Source organism: Petromyzon marinus, chromosome 63 (assembly GCF_048934315.1).
Source record: "Petromyzon marinus isolate PM22_M1 ecotype Great Lakes invasive population chromosome 63, UKy_Petmar_22M1.pri1.0, whole genome shotgun sequence".
Classification (NCBI taxonomy): Eukaryota; Metazoa; Chordata; class Hyperoartia; order Petromyzontiformes; family Petromyzontidae; genus Petromyzon; species Petromyzon marinus.
In genome coordinates this window covers 4552920-4574390 of record NC_133729.1, presented here as the reverse complement: position 1 = coordinate 4574390, position 21471 = coordinate 4552920, and the positions used below count along the sequence as shown (strand labels likewise).

The following is a 21471-nucleotide window of genomic DNA, read 5'->3' as shown; positions in this document are numbered from 1 at the left end:
TGCCACCGCTCCCACCCAATCACCACACTCACCTCGCTCACTCACCACACTCACCTCGCTCACTCGCCACACTCACCTCGCTCACTCGCCACACTCACCACACTCGCCTCGCTCACTCGCCACACTCACCTCGCTCACTCACCACACTCACCTCGCTCACCACACTCACCTCGCTCACCTCGCTCACTCGCCACACTCACCTCGCTCACTCACCACACTCACCTCGCTCACTCGCCACACTCACCTCGCTCACTCACCACACTCACCTCGCTCACTCGCCACACTCACCTCGCTCACCACACTCACCACACTCACCTCGCTCACTCACCACACTCACCTCGCTCACCACACTCACCACACTCACCTCGCTCACTCACCACACTCACCTCGCTCACTCGCCACACTCACCTCGCTCACTCACCACACTCACCTCGCTCACTCACCACACTCACCACACTCACCTCGCTCACTCACCACACTCACCTCGCTCACTCACCACACTCACCTCGCTCACTCACCACACTCACCTCGCTCACTCGCCACACTCACCTCGCTCACTCACCACACTCACCTCGCTCACTCACCACACTCACCTCGCTCACCTCGCTCACTCGCCACACTCACCACACTCACCTCGCTCACCTCGCTCACTCACCACACTCACCTCGCTCACTCACCACACTCACCTCGCTCACTCACCACACTCACCTCGCTCACTCACCACACTCACCTCGCTCACTCGCCACACTCACCTCGCTCACTCACCACACTCACCACACTCACCTCGCTCACTCACCACACTCACCTCGCTCACTCACCACACTCACCTCGCTCTATCCCTGAAACGTGTTCACGCGTAACAGTCGCTCACTTTCTCACTCGTTAAATGACGCACTCAACAACCCACTTCACCCACGGGCTCACTCACCAGAGCACTCACCCACTCACACTTTAATTCGTCAATCGTTCACGCCTCGACGTTCAATTTGCCATCGCACTCACCAACTCACCAATCCATTCGCCAATTGAATGGCTCACCGATTGACCCACTGACCCATTTACCCGCTCGCTCACTCATTCAATCGCCCACATTACCCACTCACCAATTATCGCATTCACCTATTCAAGAACTAACTCACTCATCTCCTCACCCATTCAATCACCTTACTCACTCTGCCACCCACTCATCAATCAAAATCACCCACGCACCATTCAAACTCACCCACTCACCATTCAAGCTCACTCACGCACCACTCAAACTCACCCACGCACCATTCAAACTCACCCACTCACCATTCAAACTCACTCACGCACCATTCAAGCTCACTCACGCACCACTCAAACTCACCCACGCACCATTCAAACTCACCCACTCACCATTCAAACTCACCCACTCACCATTCAAACTCACCCACTCGCCATTCAAACTCACCCACGCACCATTAAAACTCACCCACTCACCATTCAAACTCACCCACTCACCATTCAAACTCATCCACTCACCATTCAAACTCACCCAGTCACCAATCAAACTCCCCCACGCACCATTAAAACTCACCCACTCACCATTCAAACTCACCCACTCACCATTCAAACTCACCCACGCACCATTCAAACTCACCCACTCACCATTCAAACTCACCCAGTCACCAATCAAACTCCCCCCGCACCATTAAAACTCACCCACTCACCATTCAAACTCACCCACTCACCATTCAAACTCACCCAATCACCATTCAAACTCACCCAGTCACCAATCAAACTCCCCCACGCACCATTAAAACTCACCCACTCACCATTCAAACTCACCCACGCACCATTCAAACTCACCCACTCACCATTCAAACTCACCCAGTCACCAATCAAACTCCCCCACGCACCATTAAAACTCACCCACTCACCATTCAAACTCACCCACTCACCATTCAAACTCACCCACGCACCATTTAAACTCACCCACTTACCATTCAAACTCACCCACTCACCATTCAAACTCACCCACTCACCATTCAAACTCACCCACTCACCATTCAAACTCACCCACGCACCATTCAAACTCACCCACGCACCAATCAAAACGACTCTCTCGCCCGCTAATTCAGTCACAGATCCGATCACCGCCTGCGGATTCAATGACCCCGTTATTTACTTTACAACAACAACAATCGCCGTTCGACACTCAGTGGCGGTGACGTCACCATAACGCGTGTGCCAGGCTAGGTGCAGCTTGAGGCTATCACGTGAACTGTCGAAGGCTCGCTGCTGACATGAGGTCACGGGACAGACCCAGGTCGACTGACTGAGATGACCAGCAGATGCGCCACATGTGCTCCCTACTGTCACAACTTGTGTTTATCCGCCCGGCGCTCCGCTCGTTGTTGTTAGCGTCGCTCCTCCAACCCTCCGCTGTTGCTGGATGACGACTGCCTCCCAAACGCCCAGGAGCAGCAGCGTCCTTCACGAGCCTCCTCCTCCTCCACAGAGGCCGATCTTGACACCACCACTGGTACCGCTCATCGGCAAGTCCACTCAACTCCGCTCCATCGCTTCTCCAGCCAGCCCGTGTTGCGCCCGTTTAGCCCCCGCTCGATCCGACCAAACAGAAGCTGCCTGGGCATTCGGTGGATGGCTGGGCACGCGGGCCCCATGGCCCAGCCAACGCAGCCTCGCCTGCCGGAGGAGCTCACCGATGACAGCTCACTGATGGACCTGCGTGCATATCGTTCAAGGGGTCCGTGAGCTCCTCACACGATCCAGTCTGGTTGAACCCAGGACGGACCTCCGCAGGCAGACCAACCTGAATGATTGAAACCGGCGCAGGATGTTAATTTAAATGGCTCCGCGTTTCGCAAGCGTGGTGACGGGAGGGCAATTCCCCCGTTCGCTCACCCAGCCATGCACCTCGATGAACACACACAGCACCCTGGACGCAACAAATAATGCGCAATGAGCAGAAGCAGCATGTCCGGTGCAATCATCATAATCGGCGGTTGCGTCTTCAACAGCATCATCGGCAAGACGATATTCGCGAGTCCCGCCGGCTTGCTTGCTGTAGAGACGCCCGTCCACGTGTCCATGGGCGTGCAATACATCCGGTGAGCTACCATTCGGTGGCGGAATGCGTGAACGGGTTCGGCGTTTCGCCACTGGGGAGACAAAGGCGGCCGGGCGTGGTGATGGCCACCCACCCCTTCGTGTGCCGTGCTGACCTGCATAGGTGCTGCTACTCGCTAACAGCACTTGCCCCGATAGTCTGATTAAGGCTACACGGGGGATCTTTGTCTTCGCGTACACACACGTGCGTGTGTGTGTGTACATACGAACGTTGGGGGGGGGGGGGTTTGTTCATTCAACTTGAGTGAGATATTTAGAATCACTCCGCCGCGTGGACGGGCCATTGTGCAAAAAAAACGAGAGAGAGTAAGGAGAGCAGAGGGAGACATTTTTTGTTAAATCTTTAATTTAAAAAGGGGGGGAGGGGGGTTACTTAAAGCAAAGCATTAAAAAAACAGAAATGATGAACGAAGCAAAGTGCCGACTACACCGAGCATCTTCTTGTTTCCTCTGATCGCAAAAACAAAAAAAAAGTGTGGTGTGTGAGATAGAGAGAGCCAGGGGAAGAGCGAGCGAGCGAGCGTGCGTTTTAGAGGCATTGCCAAATAAGTTAGAGTCCGCGTGCGTGTGTTTTGGGAACCCACGTAGAGGTAGAAAACGAGAGAGTGTGTGAGATACAGGGAGAGGAAGGGAGAGTGTGTGAGAGAGAGTGAGATACAGGGAGAGTGTGTGAGAGTGTGTGAGATACAGGGAGAGTGTGTGAGATACAGGGAGAGTGTGTGAGACACAGGGAGAGCGTGTGAGATACAGGGAGAGGAAGGGAGAGTGTGTGAGAGAGAGTGAGATACAGGGAGAGTGTGTGAGAGTGTGTGAGACACAGGGAGAGTGTGAGGCACAGGGAGAGTGAGTGAGAGTGTGTGAGACACAGGGAGAGTGTGAGACACAGGGAGAGTGTGTGAGAGTGTGTGAGACACAGGGAGAGTGTGTGAGAGAGAGAGATACAGGGAGAAGAAGCGAGAGTGTGTGAGACACAGGGAGACTAACAACTACACGGGCATCTCACTCCTCAGTGTGCCGGGAAAGGTCCTGGCAAGGATTATTCAACATCGCCTTGCCAGGCACGCTGAGGAGAGGCTTGCGGAGCCCCAATGCGGTTTCAGGAAAGGGCGGTCCTGCACAGATGCCATATTTTCTGTCCGTCTGCTACAGCAGAGGTGTAGGGAATTCCAACAAGACCTACATCTCTGCTTTATTGACTGGTCAAGGCCTATGATACCATCAGTAGGCCTGGGCTCTGGGTTGTTCTTCGTGCTTTTGGAGTCCCTGACCCTCTGCTCACGATCATTAAGGACCTTCATGATGGTGAGCGGGCCCGGGCAAAACTACGTGGCCGGGAGTCAGAGCCATTTCCTGTTCACCTTGGGGTGTGACAGGGATGTCCTCTGGCTCCCACATTATTTAACATCTATTTTGACCACGTAGTTCGTGAAGCCTTCAATAGCTGTACCGGGAAAATCTCCATTTGGTACAGATATAATGGGAGGCTGATCGATGCCCGGGTGCGGTCAAGGGATGGCTCCCTATTGCTCAACCACTTTATGTATGCCGATGATTTGGTAATAGCTGCTCATTCAGAGGAGGAGTTGGAGACGCTGCTGCTGAGACTGGAGCGTGCCACTAAGAGATGGGGCCTTGCCATCAGCCCCACTAAAACTAAGCACCTGCCTGGGTATTTTGTACCATCGGACACTCCACCCCCACAACTCCCAATCGGTGATGGGGCAGTTGTGGAGAGAGTGGAGAGTTTCCCATACCTGGGCAGTGTGCTTATGACCGGCTCCAGTTTAACAGCAGAGGTCTCACTCCGAATCAGTCGAGCGGCAATATCTTTTCATCGGTTGCGTAACGCTGTGTGGAAGCTACCTGGTCTGTCGCTCCGCACTAAGCTTCAGGTCTTCTCGGCCACGGTCATTCCCTCACTTCTCTACGCTTGCGAAACGTGGACCCCCCTAATGCAACATCTTCGCCGGTTAGAAACATTTAGGCTGGCCTGCCTACGATCCATCCTGGGTTTAACCAGGCTGGATTATGTGAGCTCACAAATCCTTGAAAGATCTGGGCACGGTCCCATCGGTGAGCTCCTCCGGCAGGCAAGGCTGCGTTGGCTGGGTCATGTAGCCCGCATGCCCAGCCACCGCATGCCGAAACAGTTTTTGTTCGGCTGGATCGAGGGGGCTAAACGGGCGCGGCAAGGGCTAGAGAAGAGATGGAATGACGTGGTACAGGAGGACGTGGAGCTGAGTGGACTTGCCGCTGACTGGTACCAGCGGTGTCAAGATCGGCCTCTGTGGAGGAGGCTCGTGAAGGACGCTACTGGGCAGTTGGAGGCAGTCGCCCTCCAACAACAACGGAGGGCGGAGGAGCGACGCTCACAACAACGAGCGGAGCGCCGGGTGGCTAAAGCACATCAGATTGGCACAGTAGGGGACACAGGTGGTGCATCAGCCAGTCATCTCAGTCAGTCGACCCGTGGCACCTGGGTCTGCCCTGTGACCTGCCAGCGGGCGTTCGACACTTCACGTGGCCTCAAGGTGCACATGGCCTGGCACAAGCGTCGTGGTGACGTCACCTCCACTTAGTGGCGAATGGCGGTTGTTGTTGTTGAGACACAGGTAGAGTGTGTGAGAGTGTGTGAGGTACAGGGAGAGTGTGTGAGAGCGAGTGAGACACAGGCAGAAGAAGGGAGAGTGTGTGAGACACAGGGAGAGTGTGTGAGACACAGGGAGAGTGTGTGAGAGAGAGTGAGACACAGGGAGAGTGTGTGAGAGAGAGTGAGACACAGGGCGAGGAAGGGAGAGTGTGTGAGATACAGGGAGAGTGTGTGAGAGAGAGTGAGATACAGGGAGAGTGTGTGAGAGTGAGACACAGGGCGAGGAAGGGAGAGTGTGTGAGATACAGGGAGAGTGTGTGTGAGAGAGTGAGATACAGGGAGAGTGTGTGAGAGAGAGTGCGATACAGGGAGAGTGTCTGAGAGAGAGACACAGCGAGAGTGTGTGAGTGTGTGAGATACAGGGAGAGTGTGTGAGAGTGTGTGAGACACAGGGAAAGTGTGTGAGAGTGAGTCACAGGGAGAGAGTGTGAGAGAGTCAGACACAGGGTGACTTTTGACTTTTAAATAACTTTTATTTCCGCCAGCAGCAACAGCACTGGAGGCGATTCCGATACGAAATACACAAATTCACCAGCAACACAAATTAAACACCCGCTATAAATCCACGTGGTGTGGCGCTAAATGCGCCGCGCATAACACGAAAGAAAAGTCACGTGGTGGTGTGGTGGTGGTCATCGCGCGCACCACGGTGATGAGCGAGCGCTTCAGAAGGTGAACACGAGGTGGGGTGCCGTCCACATTGGTACAGAGGGCTTGTCCGGCTCCCCAGCGTTCGAGGAAGACGCGCTGCACATCACCGGCACGTGTGTGGTACGTGGCGTGCTCCAGCCGAAGCCGCGCCTTGAGCAGGCCCCTGAACATTGGAAGCACGGAGATTGTGGGAGAGAGTGAGTGTGGGAGAGAGTGCGAGAGAGTGTGTGGGAGAGAGTGAGAGTGGGAGTGAGTGTGGGAGAGAGTGCGAGAGAGTGGGAGAGAGTGTGGGCGTGAGAGTGAGTGTGGGAGAGTGTGGGAGAAAGAGAGAGAGAGAGTGTGGGAGAGAGTGCGAGAGAGTGGGAGAGAGTGTGGGCGTGAGAGTGAGAGCGTGTGGGAGAGAGTGAGTGTGGGAGAGAGTGGGAGAGAGAGTGTGTGGGAGAGAGTGGGATAGAGTGTGGGAGAGAGAGTGTGGGAGAGAGTGGGAGAGAGTCAGAGTGGGAGAGAGAGAGTGAGAGAGAGAGAGTGTGGGCGTGAGAGTGTGCGAGAGAGTGGGAGTGAGTGTGGGAGAGAGTGGGAGAGAGAGTGAGAGAGAGTGAGAGATAGAGAGTGCGTAGACCGAGTGGGAGGGAGGGTAGAATGTAAGAGTGTGTGTGTGTGTGGTGTGTGAACGAGACGGGTAAGAGAGTGAGAGAGGGAGGGAGGGGGGCAGTGTTGTATTAAGACCGAGGCAGAAGCGAGCGCGAGAGAGATGGAGAGAGACGGATGGAGAGATGCGGAGACGGTGTGGGAACGCATCGCCGCGTTTTGATCGAATCGCCACAAACTCGCAACTCGGAGTACAACAACGGCGGCGACATCACTGGGAGGAAGACTTCGCCGCGCGAGGAGGTGGAGGTAGAGGAGGAGGAGGTGGAGAAGGAGGTGGAGGAGGAGGAGGGAACGTTGCGTCTGGCCAGAGGATGTAACGAACTGTGGCGGAGGACGCTGTTAGGAGGAGCGCTGGTGGCAGCCGTGGTTGGTGAACCACGGAGGGAAGGGCGCAAGGAAGGGACCCAAGGGCGGACGACTCGAGGTAGATTCATCATCCACCCAGCTATCATCCCATAACATATCCATCCATGCACTCGCCCATCTATCTGTCCATCCATTCACGCGAACTCTGAATCCATCCATCCACTGAACCCATCTTTCTATCTATCCACCCATTCACACAACTGTCCATGCATCCGCTCGCCCATCTATCTATCTATCCACCAATTCACACAACTCTCAATCCATCCATCCGCCAAATATAAATGAACATCAATTTGCGCTACTGTTCATCATTCCATCCGTCCATTCCTTGATTCGCCCATACGCGCAAACCCGTGTTCCTGGATGCCACCTTCATGTCTCGATCCACCCGTAACACGGTCCTTCATTCAGAGATCCATTCATCCTTCACTCCCCCCCCACTATTGCTTAGAACGCGTGTCGCGGTCCAGTCCACGTTGGATGGGTCTAATGCAATGGTTCTTCTTAACCTGGGGGTGCACGCCGCACTCCCTGGGGGTACGGGATGCCCTTTCTGGTGGGGTAGCGAGACGTGGCCAGGTCGTTGTTTTTATTTAGAAGGTGAATAATGTGAAGACAAATTAAGCACGCGCACGCTAGCTACAACTGACTTTGTTTCATGAAGCCCTGCGTGTGTTTATTCATATTGTACGTGTTTGTGCTTGAGAACCAAAGGGGGGGGGAAGGCTGCAAGCAAAGAGTAAGGGCAACTGATGTAGACACACACTGTAGACACACACACTATAGACACACACACACTATAGACACATACACTCTAGACACACACACTGTAGACACACACACTATAGACACATACACTATAGACACATACACACCATAGACACACACACACACACTATAGAGACACACACTATAGACACACACACCATAGACACACACACACTATAGACACACACACACTATAGACACACACACCATAGACACACACACACTATAGAGACACACACTATAGACACACACACCATAGACACACACACACATTATAGACACACACACACTATAGACACACACACCATAGACACACACACTATAGACACACACTATAGACACACACACACTATAGACACATACACTCTAGACACAGACACTGTAGACACACACACTATAGACACACACACCATAGACACACACACACACTATAGACACACACTATAGACACCCACCATAGACAAACACTATAAACACACACACTATAGAGACACACACTATAGACACACACACACACCATAGACACACACACTGTAGACATACACACACTGTAGACACACACACTATAGACACACACACCATAGACACACACTATAGACACATACACTATAGACACACACACTATAGACACACACACACACCATAGACACACACACACTATAGACACATACACTATAGACACAAACACTATAGACACACACACACCATAGACACACACACCATAGACACACACACACTATAGACACACACTATAGACACACACACACCATAGACACACACACACTATAGACACACACACACTATAGACACACACTATAGACACACACACCATAGACACACACACTATAGACACACACACCATAGACACACACACACTATAGACACACACACACTATAGACACACACACTCTAGACACACACACACTCTAGACACACACACTATAGACACACACACACCATAGACACACACACTATAGACATACACTCTAGACACACACACTATAGACACACACACACACACTGTAGACGCACACACTGTAGACACACACACACTATAGACACACACTGTAGACACACACACACTATAGACACATACACTATAGACACATACACTATAGACACACACACTATAGACACACACACTATAGACACATACACTATAGACACACACACTATAAACACACACACTATAGACACACACACTATAGACACACACACTATAGACACACACACTATAGACACATACACTATAGACACACACACTATAAACACACACACTATAGACACATACACTCTAGACACACACACTATAGACACACACACTATAGACACACACACTATAGACACATACACTCTAGACACACACACTATAGACACACACACTATAGACACATACACTCTAGACACACACACTATAGACACACACACTATAGACACACACACTATAGACACATACACTATAGACACACACACTATAAACACACACACTATAGACATACACTCTAGACACACACTATAGACACACACACTATAGACACTTACACTCTAGACACACACACTGTAGACACACACACTATAGACACACACACCATAGACACACACACTATAGACACATACACTATAGACACACACACTATAGACACACACACTATAGACACATACACTATAGACACACACACTATAGACACACACACTATAGACACATACACTATAGACACACACACTATAGACACACACCATAAACACACACACTATAGACACAAACACTATAGACACACACACTATAGACACACACACACACACTATAGAGACACACACTATAGACACACACACACCATAGACACACACACACTGTAGACATACACACACTGTAGACACACACACACTATAGACACACACCATAGACACACACACTATAGACACATACACTATAGACACACACACTATAGACACACACACTATAGACACACACACACTATAGACACATACACTATAGACACACACACTGTAGACACACACACTATAGACACACACACACCATAGACACACACACACACTATAGACACATACACTCTAGACACAGACACTGTAGACACACACACACTATAGACACACACACCATAGACACACACACACACCATAGACACACACACTATAGACACACACACTGTAGACACACACACTATAGACACACACACTGTAGACACACACACAATAGACACACACACACCATAGACACACACACTATAGACACATACACTCTAGACACAGACACTGTAGACACACACACACACTATAGACACACACACCATAGACACACACACACTATAGACACATACACTATAGACACACACTGTAGACACACACACACCATAGACACACACACTGTAGACACACACACCATGGACACACACACACTCTAGACACACACACACATTATAGACACACACACACTATAGACACACACACTCTAGACACACACACTCTAGACATACACTATAGACACACACTATAGACACACACACACTCTAGACACACACACTATAGACACACACATCATAGACCCACACACACTCTAGACACACACTATAGACACACACACACTATAGACACATACTATAGACACACACACTCTAGACACACACACACTATAGACACACACTATAGACACACACACACTATAGACACATACTATAGACACACACACTATAGACACACACACTATAGACACACACACACTATAGATACACACACTATAGACACACACTATAGACACACACACACTATAGACACACACAATACACACACACTATAGACACACACAGACTCACACAAAGGCCCATAGATTCACACAGAGACCCATAGACTCACACAGAGACCCATAGACTCACACAGAGACCCATAGACTCACACAGAGACTCATAGACTCACACATAGACTAATATACTCACATAGAGACCCAAATACTCACACAGAGACCTATAGACTCACACAGAGACTCATAGAATCACACATAGACTAATATACTCACATAGAAACCCATAGACTCAAACAGAGACCCATAGACTCACACAGAGACCAATAGACTCACACAGAGATCCATAGACTCCCACAGAGACCCATAGACTCACACAGAGACCCATAGGCTCACACAGAGGCCCATAGACTCACACAGAGGCCTATAGACTCACAGAGAGGCCCATAGACTCACACAGAGACCCATAAACTCACAAAGAGACCCATAGACTCACAGATACCCATTGACTCACACACAGAGACCCATAGACTCACAGATATCCATAGACTCACACGGAGACCCATAGACTCACACAGAGACCCATAGACTCACACAGAGACCCATAGACTCACACAGAGACCCATAGACTCACACAGAGACCCACAGACTCACACAGAGACCCACAGACTCACACAGAGACCCACAGACTCACACAGAGACCCACAGACTCACACAGAGACCCACAAACTCACACAGAGACCCATAGACTCACACAGAGACCCACAGACTCACACAGAGACCCATAGACTCACACAGAGACCCATAGACTCACAGATACCCATTGACTCACACACAGAGACCCATAGACTCACAGATATCCATAGACTCACACAGAGACTCATAGACTCACACAGAGACCCACAGACTCACACAGAGACGCACAGACTCACACAGAGACCCACAGACTCACACAGAGACCCACAGACTCACACAGAGACCCACAGACTCACACAGAGACCCATAGGCTCACACAGAGGCCCATAGACTCACACAGAGGCCTATAGACTCACAGAGAGGCCCATAGACTCACACAGAGACCCATAAACTCACAAAGAGACCCATAGACTCACAGATACCCATTGACTCACACACAGAGACCCATAGACTCACAGATATCCATAGACTCACACGGAGACCCATAGACTCACACAGAGACCCATAGACTCACACAGAGACCCATAGACTCACACAGAGACCCACAGACTCACACAGAGACCCACAGACTCACACAGAGACCCACAGACTCACACAGAGACCCACAGACTCACACAGAGACCCACAAACTCACACAGAGACCCATAGACTCACACAGAGACCCACAGACTCACACAGAGACCCATAGACTCACACAGAGACCCATAGACTCACAGATACCCATTGACTCACACACAGAGACCCATAGACTCACAGATATCCATAGACTCACACAGAGACTCATAGACTCACACAGAGACCCACAGACTCACACAGAGACGCACAGACTCACACAGAGACCCACAGACTCACACAGAGACCCACAGACTCACACAGAGACCCACAGACTCACACAGAGACCCACAGACTCACACAGAGCCCCACAGACTCACACAGAGAACTATTTATTTTGAACGGCTTTGTTGTCCTTCCCCCGCACCTCCGAATAGCACGGTTGGCTACGTACGGTGCGAAATAAGTTCAACGTACATACAAAGCCAATGATCCCCCCGTGTGGCCTGTAACAGACTGTTGGGGCTTGTGCTGTTAGCGAGTAGCAGCACCTGTGAAGGCCGGAACACGGCACACGAGGGGGTTGGGGTGTCCAGCACCACGCCCGGCCGCCTCGGGATGAGGTCGTAGGGATGAACTTGAGTGATGCGGGAGACTCCCATAGTGGAAGCAGAAAGCGTTGTGACCTGCAGTGTGGTGATGGTGGCGGTTGTTAAACACAGTGTGGTGGTGGTGGTTGAACACATTGTGGTGGTGGTGGTGGTGTTGGTTGAACACAGTGTGGTGGTGGTGGTTGAACACATCGTGGTGGTCGTGGTTGAACACATCATGGTGGTGGTGGTGGTGTTGGTTGAACACAGTGTGGTGGTGGTTGAACACAAGTGTGGTGGTGGTGGTTGAACACATCGTGGTGGTGGTGGTTGACCACATCGTGGTGGTGGTGGTGGTGGTTGAACACAGTGTGGTTGGTGGTGGTTGAACACTGTGGTGGTGGTGGTGGTGGTTGAACATGTTGTGGTGGTGATGGTGGTTTAACACAGTGTGGTGGTGGTGGTGGTTGAACACATCGTGGTGGTGGTGGTGGTGGTTGAACACAGTGTGGTGGTGGTGGTTGAACACATCGTGGTGGTCGTGGTTGAACACATCATGGTGGTGGTGGTGGTGTTGGTTGAACACAGTGTGGTGGTGGTGGTTGAACACATTGTGGTGGTGGTGGTGTTGGTTGAACACAGTGTGGTGGTGATGGTGGTTGAACACATCGTGGTGGTCGTGGTTGAACACAGTGTGGTGGTGGTGGTGGTGTTGGTTGAACACAGTGTGGTGGTGGTTGAACACAAGTGTGGTGGTGGTGGTTGAACACAGTGTGGTGGTGGTGGTGGTGGTTGAACACTGTGGTGGTGGTGGTGGTGGTTGAACATGTTGTGGTGGTGATGGTGGTTTAACACAGTGTGGTGGTGGTGGTGGTTGAACACATCGTGGTGGTGGTGGTGGTGGTTGAAAACAGTGTGGTTGGTGGTGGTTGAACACTGTGGTGGTGGTGGTGGTGGTGGTGGTTGAACATGGTGTGGTGGTGATGGTGGTTTAACACAGTGTGGTGGTGGTGCGACAGGGATGTCCTCTGGCTCCCACAATTTTTAACATCTATTTTGACCACGTAGTTCGTGAAGCCTTCAATAGCTGTACTGGAGGAATTTCTATTTGGTACAGATACAATGGGAGGCTGATCGATGCCCGGGTGCAGTCAAAGGATGGCTCCCTATTGCTCAACCACGTTATGTATGCCGATGACCTGGTAATTGCTGCTCAATCAGAGGAGGAGTTGGAGGCGCTGATGCTGAACCTGGAGCTTGCCATCAAGAGGTGGGGGCCTTACCATCAGCCCCACCAAAACTAAGCACCTGCCTGGGTATTTTGTACCATCGGACACTCCACCCCCACAACTCCCAATTGGTGATAGGGCAGTTGTGGAGAGAGTGGAGAGTTTCCCATACCTTGGCAGTGTGCTCATCACCGGCTCCGGTTTAACAGCAGAAGTCTCACTCCAAATCAGTCGAGCGACATTATCTTATCATCGGTTGCGTAACGCTGTGTGGAAGCTACCTGGTCTATCACTCTGCACGAAGCTTCATTTCTTCTCGGCCACAGTCATTCCCTCCCTTCTCTAAGCTTGCGAAACGTGGACCCCTCTAATGGAACATCTTCGCCGGTTAGAAACATTTAGGCTGGCTTGCCTACGATCCATCCTGGGTTTAACCAGGCTGGATTGTGTGAGGAGCTCACAAATTCTTGAAAGATGTGGACAAAGTCCCATCGGTGAGCTCCTCCGGCAGGCAAGACTGCGCTGGCTGGGTCATAAAGCCCACAAGCCAAGCCACCGCATGCCTAAACAGCTTTTGTTCGGTCGGATCGAGGGGGCTAAACGGGCGTGGCACGGGCTAGAGAAAAGATGGAGTGATGTGGTACAGGAGGATGTGGAGCTGAGTGGACTTGCCGATGACCGGTAGCAGCGGTGTCAAGATCGGCCTCTGTGGAGGAGGCTCGTGAAGGACGCTGCTACTGGGCAGTTGGAGGCAGTCGCCCTCTAACAAGGGAGGGCGGAGGAGCGACGCTCACAACAACGTGCAGAGCGTCGGGTGGCTAAGGCACAACAAGTTGGCACAGTAGGGGGCACAGGTGGTGCATCAGCCAGTCATCTCAGTCAGTCGACCCGTGGCACCTGGGTCTGCCCCGTGACCTCCTGCAAGCGGGCATTCGACACTTCACGTGGCCTCAAGGTGCACATGGCCTGGCACAAGCGTCGTGGTGACGTCACCGCCACTTAGTGGCGAATGGTGGTTGTTGTTGTTGGTAGTGGTTGAACACAGTGTGGTGGTGGTGGTTGAACACAGTGTGGTAGTGGTGGTGGTGGTGAATATTGAACAGTGTGGTGGTGGTGGTGGTGGTTGAACACAGTGATAGTGGTGGTGGTTGTTGAACACAGTGTGGTGGTGATGGTGGTTGAACAGTGTGGTGGTGGTGGTGGTGGTGAAGATTGAACAGTGTGGTGGTGGTGGTGGTGGTTGAACACAGTGATAGTGGTGGTGGTTGTTGAACACAGTGTGGTGGTGATGGTGGTTGAACAGTGTGGTGGTGGTGGTGGTGGTTGAACACAGTGTGGTGAAGGTTGAACACAGTGTGATTGTGGTGGTGGTGGTGGTGGCAGGAGCCCTGCTCTCCGATGGAGCGAGTGCGGAGCGAGCCCCTGGCGCCGTGCGGGGCCCCGCCGGGCGGAGCGGCTGCGGCGCCGTCTCGGGCCGAGCGGCCCAGGGGTCGGCGCCACTCGGCCCACGTCGCCCGCTTCACCGGGGAGCCGGCGAGCCTCTGCGCCTTCGCCGTGCTGGGCACCGCTCGCCCCCCCAGCCTCTACGGCGGCGAGCCGGCTCCCAGACTGGTCCAGCAGCAGAACCAGCAGCAGCACCACCAGCAGCTGCAGCAGCACCACCAGCAGCACCAGCAGCACCACCAGCAGCACCAGCAGCAGCTGCAGCAGCACCAGCAGCAGCACCAGCAGCAGCACCACCAACAGCTGCAGCAGCACCAGCAGCAGCACCACCAGCAGCACCACCAACAGCAGCAGCACCACCAGCACCACCAGCAGCACCAGCAGCGGCGCAGCTACGGCAGCACCGGCAGCGGCTTGCCTTCGCCGGCTCTCGAGTGCGGCTACCCGAGCCCCACGCCCGCCGGGCACGAGTCCGAACCGGCACCGCCGCCGCCGCCTCCGCCGCCGCTTCTGGGCAGCCCCCGCGGCAGCGTCACCAGCAGCAGCGGTGGCTGCGGCGGCGGCGGCAGCAGCAGCAACCGCACCAGCGGCATCAGCATGGGCTACGACACACGCTTCCCAAGCGCGCGCTCCTCGCTCGCGAGCAGCGCCTGCTCGCAACTCGCGAGCCCTCGCTCCAGCTACACCGAGCAGCAGCAGCAGCAGCAGCAGCTGCAGCAGCAGCAGCAGCTGCAGCTCGTGCAGCAGGTGCAGCAGTTGCAGAGCCGCTACGGGGCCGGCCTGGACGCCGAGATGACGCCGAGCCCGCGCGAGAGCGGCAGCTTCGCTCAGCCGCTGCACCAGCAGCTGCTCCTGCAGCAGAAGCACCAGCTGGTGCAGCAGCAGCAACAGCAGCAGCACCGCGGGACTCCTCCGCTGGCGCAGCAGCAGCAGCAGCAGCTTCAGCATCACCAGCATCATCAACAGCAGCAGCATCAGCAGCATCACCAGCATCATCATCACCAGCATCATCATCAGCAGCAGCAGCAGGAGGAGCCGCCACCGCCGCTGCCAGCTAAGAGCTACGCACCGCGGGCATGGGATGCAGTAGCGGGGAGAGTGGCCCTGCCTCCTCCTCAACTTCACCACCCTCAAGCTCCCCACCCTCAAGCTCCCCACCCTCAAGCTCCCCACCCTCAAGCTCCCCACCCTCAACCTCACCACCCGGCCCCTCTGGGCACCGCCCGGCCACTGCAGCCGGTCCGCTCGGCCCCCAGCGCGGCCCAGACGTCCACGCGCCTGCCGTGCCTGGCGCTCGACACGGCCGCTGAGAGGCGAAGGCCGTCGAGGGCGCACGTGGAGGAGGAGGAGGGGAGGAGGAGGAGCGATGATGTAGACGCTCGAGGAGGTGGTGGTGGTGGAGGAGGTGGTGGTGGTGGTGGTGGGGGTTGCAGCAGCGCGGAGGTGAAGCTGGAGGCACTGACGCTGAGGTTGGAGCAGGAGCTGGAGACGCGGTGCAAGGCCGAGTACTTTGGTGAGTGGGGGGAGAGACGGGAAGGAATCGTTCCGTTGAGGTCTCGGTCTAGCAGAGCCCTAGGAAACATGGAATGTGGGCCAACGTTGGACAAACGTTGGGCCAACCACCTGCCAACGTTGGATCGACGTTGGGCCAACCACATACCAACGTTGGATCGACGTTGGGCCAACCACATACCAACGTTGGACCGACGTTGGGCCAACGTTGGGCCAACCACCTGCTAACGTTGGACCGACGTTGGGCCAACCACATATCAACGTTGGACCGACGTTAGGCCAACGTTGGGCCAACCACCTGCCAACGTTGGGCCGACGTTGGGCCAACCACATGCCAACGTTGGCATGTTTACTGGACTAGTTTTGTCTCATCCACAGGGTGTTCAACCACCACACTGCAGGTAACAACAACAACACACGCTCACCCACCCACCCACAAGACAAAGATCCCCCGTGTAGCCTTTAACAGACTGTTGGGGCAAGTGCTGTTAGCGAGCACCTATGAATGCCGGCACGGCACACGAGGGGGCGGGTGGCCAGCACCACGCCCGACCGCCTTTGTCTCCCCAGTGGCGATGTTTACACACCGCACCAGGTACTCGTTTGAGGCTGAGTCGACCTTGGGGAGACCCAGGACCGGTTCAGATAATCGTCACCGGTGTTTGCCGTGAGCGGGAATCGAGCGCGGGTCGCCGGGATCGTAGCGCAGCGTAGCGCTAACCGTTGCGCCACCGCTCCCACCCACCCACCCGCTCACTTACCACACTACCCACCACACTCATCACACCCACCACACTCGCCTCGCTCGATCCCTGAAACGTGTTCACCGCTCGTCGGCTACAACTGTGGCGATCGTGCTGATTGTTGCTGGCCGCTGGACGTTTCCGTGGTCCGTGCTCAGCAGCCGTGATTTATAGAAAATATATAAATGTACAAAGGAGAGGCGCATGCTGGGAATCATACCGAGAGGCAGAAATGGACGGTGCGTATGCACTCCGATGTAGCTTCCAGTTGAGTGGCCATCATCTACAGTGAGGGAAAAAAAGCATTTGATCCCCTGCTGATTTTGTACGTTTGCCCACTGACAAAGAAATGATCAGTCTATAATTTTAATGGTAGGTTTATTTGAACAGTGAGAGACAGAATAACAACAAAAATCCAGAAAAACGCATGCCAAAAATGTTATAAATTGATTTGCATTTTAACGAGGGAAATAAGTATTTGACCCCTCTGCAAAACATGACTTAGTACTTGGTGGCAAAAGCCTTGTTGGCAACCACAGAGGTCAGACGTTTCTTGTCCCACTCCTCTTTACAGATCTTCTCCAAGTCATTAAGGTTTCGAGGCTGACGTTTGGCAACTCGAACCTTCAGCTCCCTCCACAGATTTTCTTTGGGATTAAGGTCTGGAGACTGGCTAGGCCACTCCAGGACCTTAATGTGCTTCTTCTTGAGCCACTCCTTTGTTACCTTGGCCGTGTGTTTTGGGTCATTGTCATGCTGGAATACCCATCCACGACCCATTTTCAATGCCCTGGCTGAGGGAAGGAGGTTCTCACCCAAGATTTGACGGTACATGGCCCCGTCCATCGTCCTTTTGATGCGGTGTAGTTGCTCTGTCCCCTTAGCAGAAAAATACCCCCAAAGCATAATGTTTACACCTCCATGTTTGATGGTGGGGATGGTGTTCTTGGGGTCATAGGCAGCATCCCTCCTCCAAACACGGCGAGTTGAGTTGATGCCAAAGAGCTCCATTTTGGTCTCATCTGACCACAACACTTTCACCCAGTTGTCCTCTGAATCATTCAGATGTTCATTGGCAAACTTCAGACGGGCATGTATATGTGCTTTCTTGAGCAGGGAGACCTTGCGGGCACTGCAGGATTTCAGTCCTTTACGGCGTAGTGTGTTACCAATTGTTTTCTTGGTGACTATGGTCCCAGCTGCCTTGAGATCATTGACAAGATCCTCCCGTGTAGTTCTGGGCTGATTCCTCACCGTTCTCATGATCATTGCAACTCCACGAGGTGAGATCTTGCATGGAGCCCCAGGCCGAGGGAGATTGACAGTTCTTTTGTGTTTCTTCCATTTTCGAATAATCGCACCAACTTTTGTCACCTTCTCACCAAGCTGCTTGGCAATGGTCTTGTAGCCCATTCCAGCCTTGTGTAGGTCTAAAATCTTGTCCCTGACATCCTTGGAGAGCTGTTTGGTCTTGGCCATGGTGGAGAGTTTGGAATCTGATTGATTGATTGCTTCTGTGGACAGGTGTCTTTTATACAGGTAACAAGCTGAAATTAGGAGCACTCCCTTTAAGAGTGTGCTCCTAATCTCAGCTCGTTACCTGTATAAAAGACACCTGTGAGCCAGAAATCTTTCTGATTGAAAGGGGGTCAAATACTTATTTCCCTCCTTAAAATGCAAATCAATTTATAACATTTTTGACATGCGTTTTTCTGGATTTTTTTGTTGTTATTCTGTCTCTCACTGTTCAAATAAACCTACCACTAAAATTATAGACCGATCATTTCTTTGTCAGCGGGCAAACGTACAAAATCAGCAAGGGGATCAAATACTTTTTTCCCTCACTGTACTTCAAAGAGGCAAAGATCCCTCCCCGTATAGCCTCAACAGAATGTTGGGGGCAAGCGCTGTTCACGAGCAGCACCTTCGCAACGCACGCACGCACGCATGTTGAACTTCTTTCGCACTGCCACGTAGCCAGCCGTGACACGCGAGTGGGATCGTTGACCGGCAGCACACACACACACGCCCGCCCGCCCGACCGCCTTTGTCTCTCATCTTACAATAACAACAACTGCCATTAGCCGCTAAGTGGCGGCGATGTAACCACGGCGCTTGTGCCAGGCTACGTGCACGTTGAGGCCACGTGAAGTGTCGAACGCCCGCCGGCAGCAGGAGGTCACGAGGGTCACACCCAGGTGGTGCCACGGGTCGACTGACTGAGATGACTGCCCAATGCACCAACTGTGCCCTCACCTTACAAGCCCCCCCCCTCAACCCCCCCCCCCCCCCCACCAGGCATGTGCGTCAAGTGTAACGCGGGGGTGTACGGTGCGGGTCAAGCATGCCAGGCCATGGACGGACTCTACCACACCTCCTGCTTCACCTGCTTCTCGTGCGGTGAGTTGCGGGCGGGCGGGCACGGGGGGTAGGGGGGTAAGGGGTAGGGGGGTATAGGCGGAGTTGGACTCCTAAATTTGGGGGGCATGGGGGTCGCTTTGTATCACATTAGAAATCGCAGGTGCGTGTAATTAACGCATTTATTTTTTATCTTAATTACTGAAACTAAATGAATAAAGGTGTCCAGTTTGGCTGGGCCCCCCCCCCCCCACTGCCCATGAGGCAATCACGGGGACACCACTCAGGGGGTCCAATGGGCACCGGGGACCCCCCCCCCAGCACGTGGGGGCCTCGCAGTGGTGGCCGGGGGGGGGGTCTCTACAGTACAAGCGGTGGTCACCAGCGTTCTTCTCAGCCTCCTGGCCGAGTGGACCGGGAGTTCAGCCGTGGTGCGGGGACTCTAGGGGCGGTGTTTTCAGAGCCGAGGCTCGGCTCTGCCTCGGTCCTCTTAACGGCTCAGGCTCAGCGCAGCCTCAAGCCGCTCGGCAGCCTCCGAAGGCGCGAGAGCGAGCGGGCGAGCGAGCGTAGGGCCGGGTTAAGGTTCTTGTAGGCGCTAGGTACTTCTGTTTCGTAGGCCTTCAGTGATAACCTTCGACGGTCGGTACTGCAGCTACTTGCGCCGCTGTCAGCCGCTTGTTTCACGCGATACTTCGAATTGTGAAGGGGAGCGTTCTCTTTTCGAAGCCGATTAAACAAACAAAAACTTTCTCCGATCAACCATAGGCCAGCGACGCCTAGTCTTCCCTTGCACTAACCCCCTATTGTGCAAAAAACACCATGTGGAGATGTTATTGCTAATGTTGCAATGAAAAAGTCTCTAAAAGTTCATCTCCGGTGTTAATTTATCTCGCTTGACATTGACATGATTCTGCCTCTTTGTATATACACCGTGCACCATCCTTGCTACAAAAATATATTTATTCAAGAAGATACCTTGGTGGAATATTTTTGTTATTGTACAAACAACAAAGACGTGGTCAACATTTTTTTTCGTAGGCCCTTTAGTTTTCGTAGGCCCCTTGGCCACAGTGACTACTGTGGCCCATTGGATATTACGGCCCTGAGCAGTGCCGGATGATCCTCGTAGCAAAAGTGTCTACAAATGCTACGGGCGCCGCACTTTAAAGGGCCCCGCGCTAAATGCTTTCAAGCTATCGATTCCGGTTCAGTGATTCTGCACTTGCTCTCTGTGAGTCTATGGGTCTCTGTGTGAGTCTATGGGTCTCTGTGTGAGTCTATGGGTCTCTGTGTGAGTCTATGGGCCTCTGTGTGAGTCTCTGTGTCTCTGTGTGAGTCTGTGTCTCTGTGTGAGTCTGGCTCTCTGTACTGTATGAGTCTGTGGGTCTCTCTG

General features: G+C 53.0%; 1 protein-coding gene across 1 annotated transcript in view; it reads left to right on the top strand.

Moving 5' to 3' along the window:
• Positions 1 to 6367: 6367 nt before the first annotated feature.
• LOC116955986 (Wilms tumor protein 1-interacting protein-like) overlaps positions 6368 to 21471 on the top strand; it is a 34437-nt gene continuing 19333 nt past the window's right edge. Inside the window, exons 1-3 of the mRNA XM_076053865.1 lie at positions 6368 to 7490; positions 15406 to 16978; positions 20019 to 20120. Coding sequence (XP_075909980.1) covers positions 15421 to 16978; positions 20019 to 20120 — 1660 coding nt within the window. The 5' untranslated portion in view covers positions 6368 to 7490; positions 15406 to 15420. The remainder of the gene's footprint in view (positions 7491 to 15405; positions 16979 to 20018; positions 20121 to 21471) is intronic.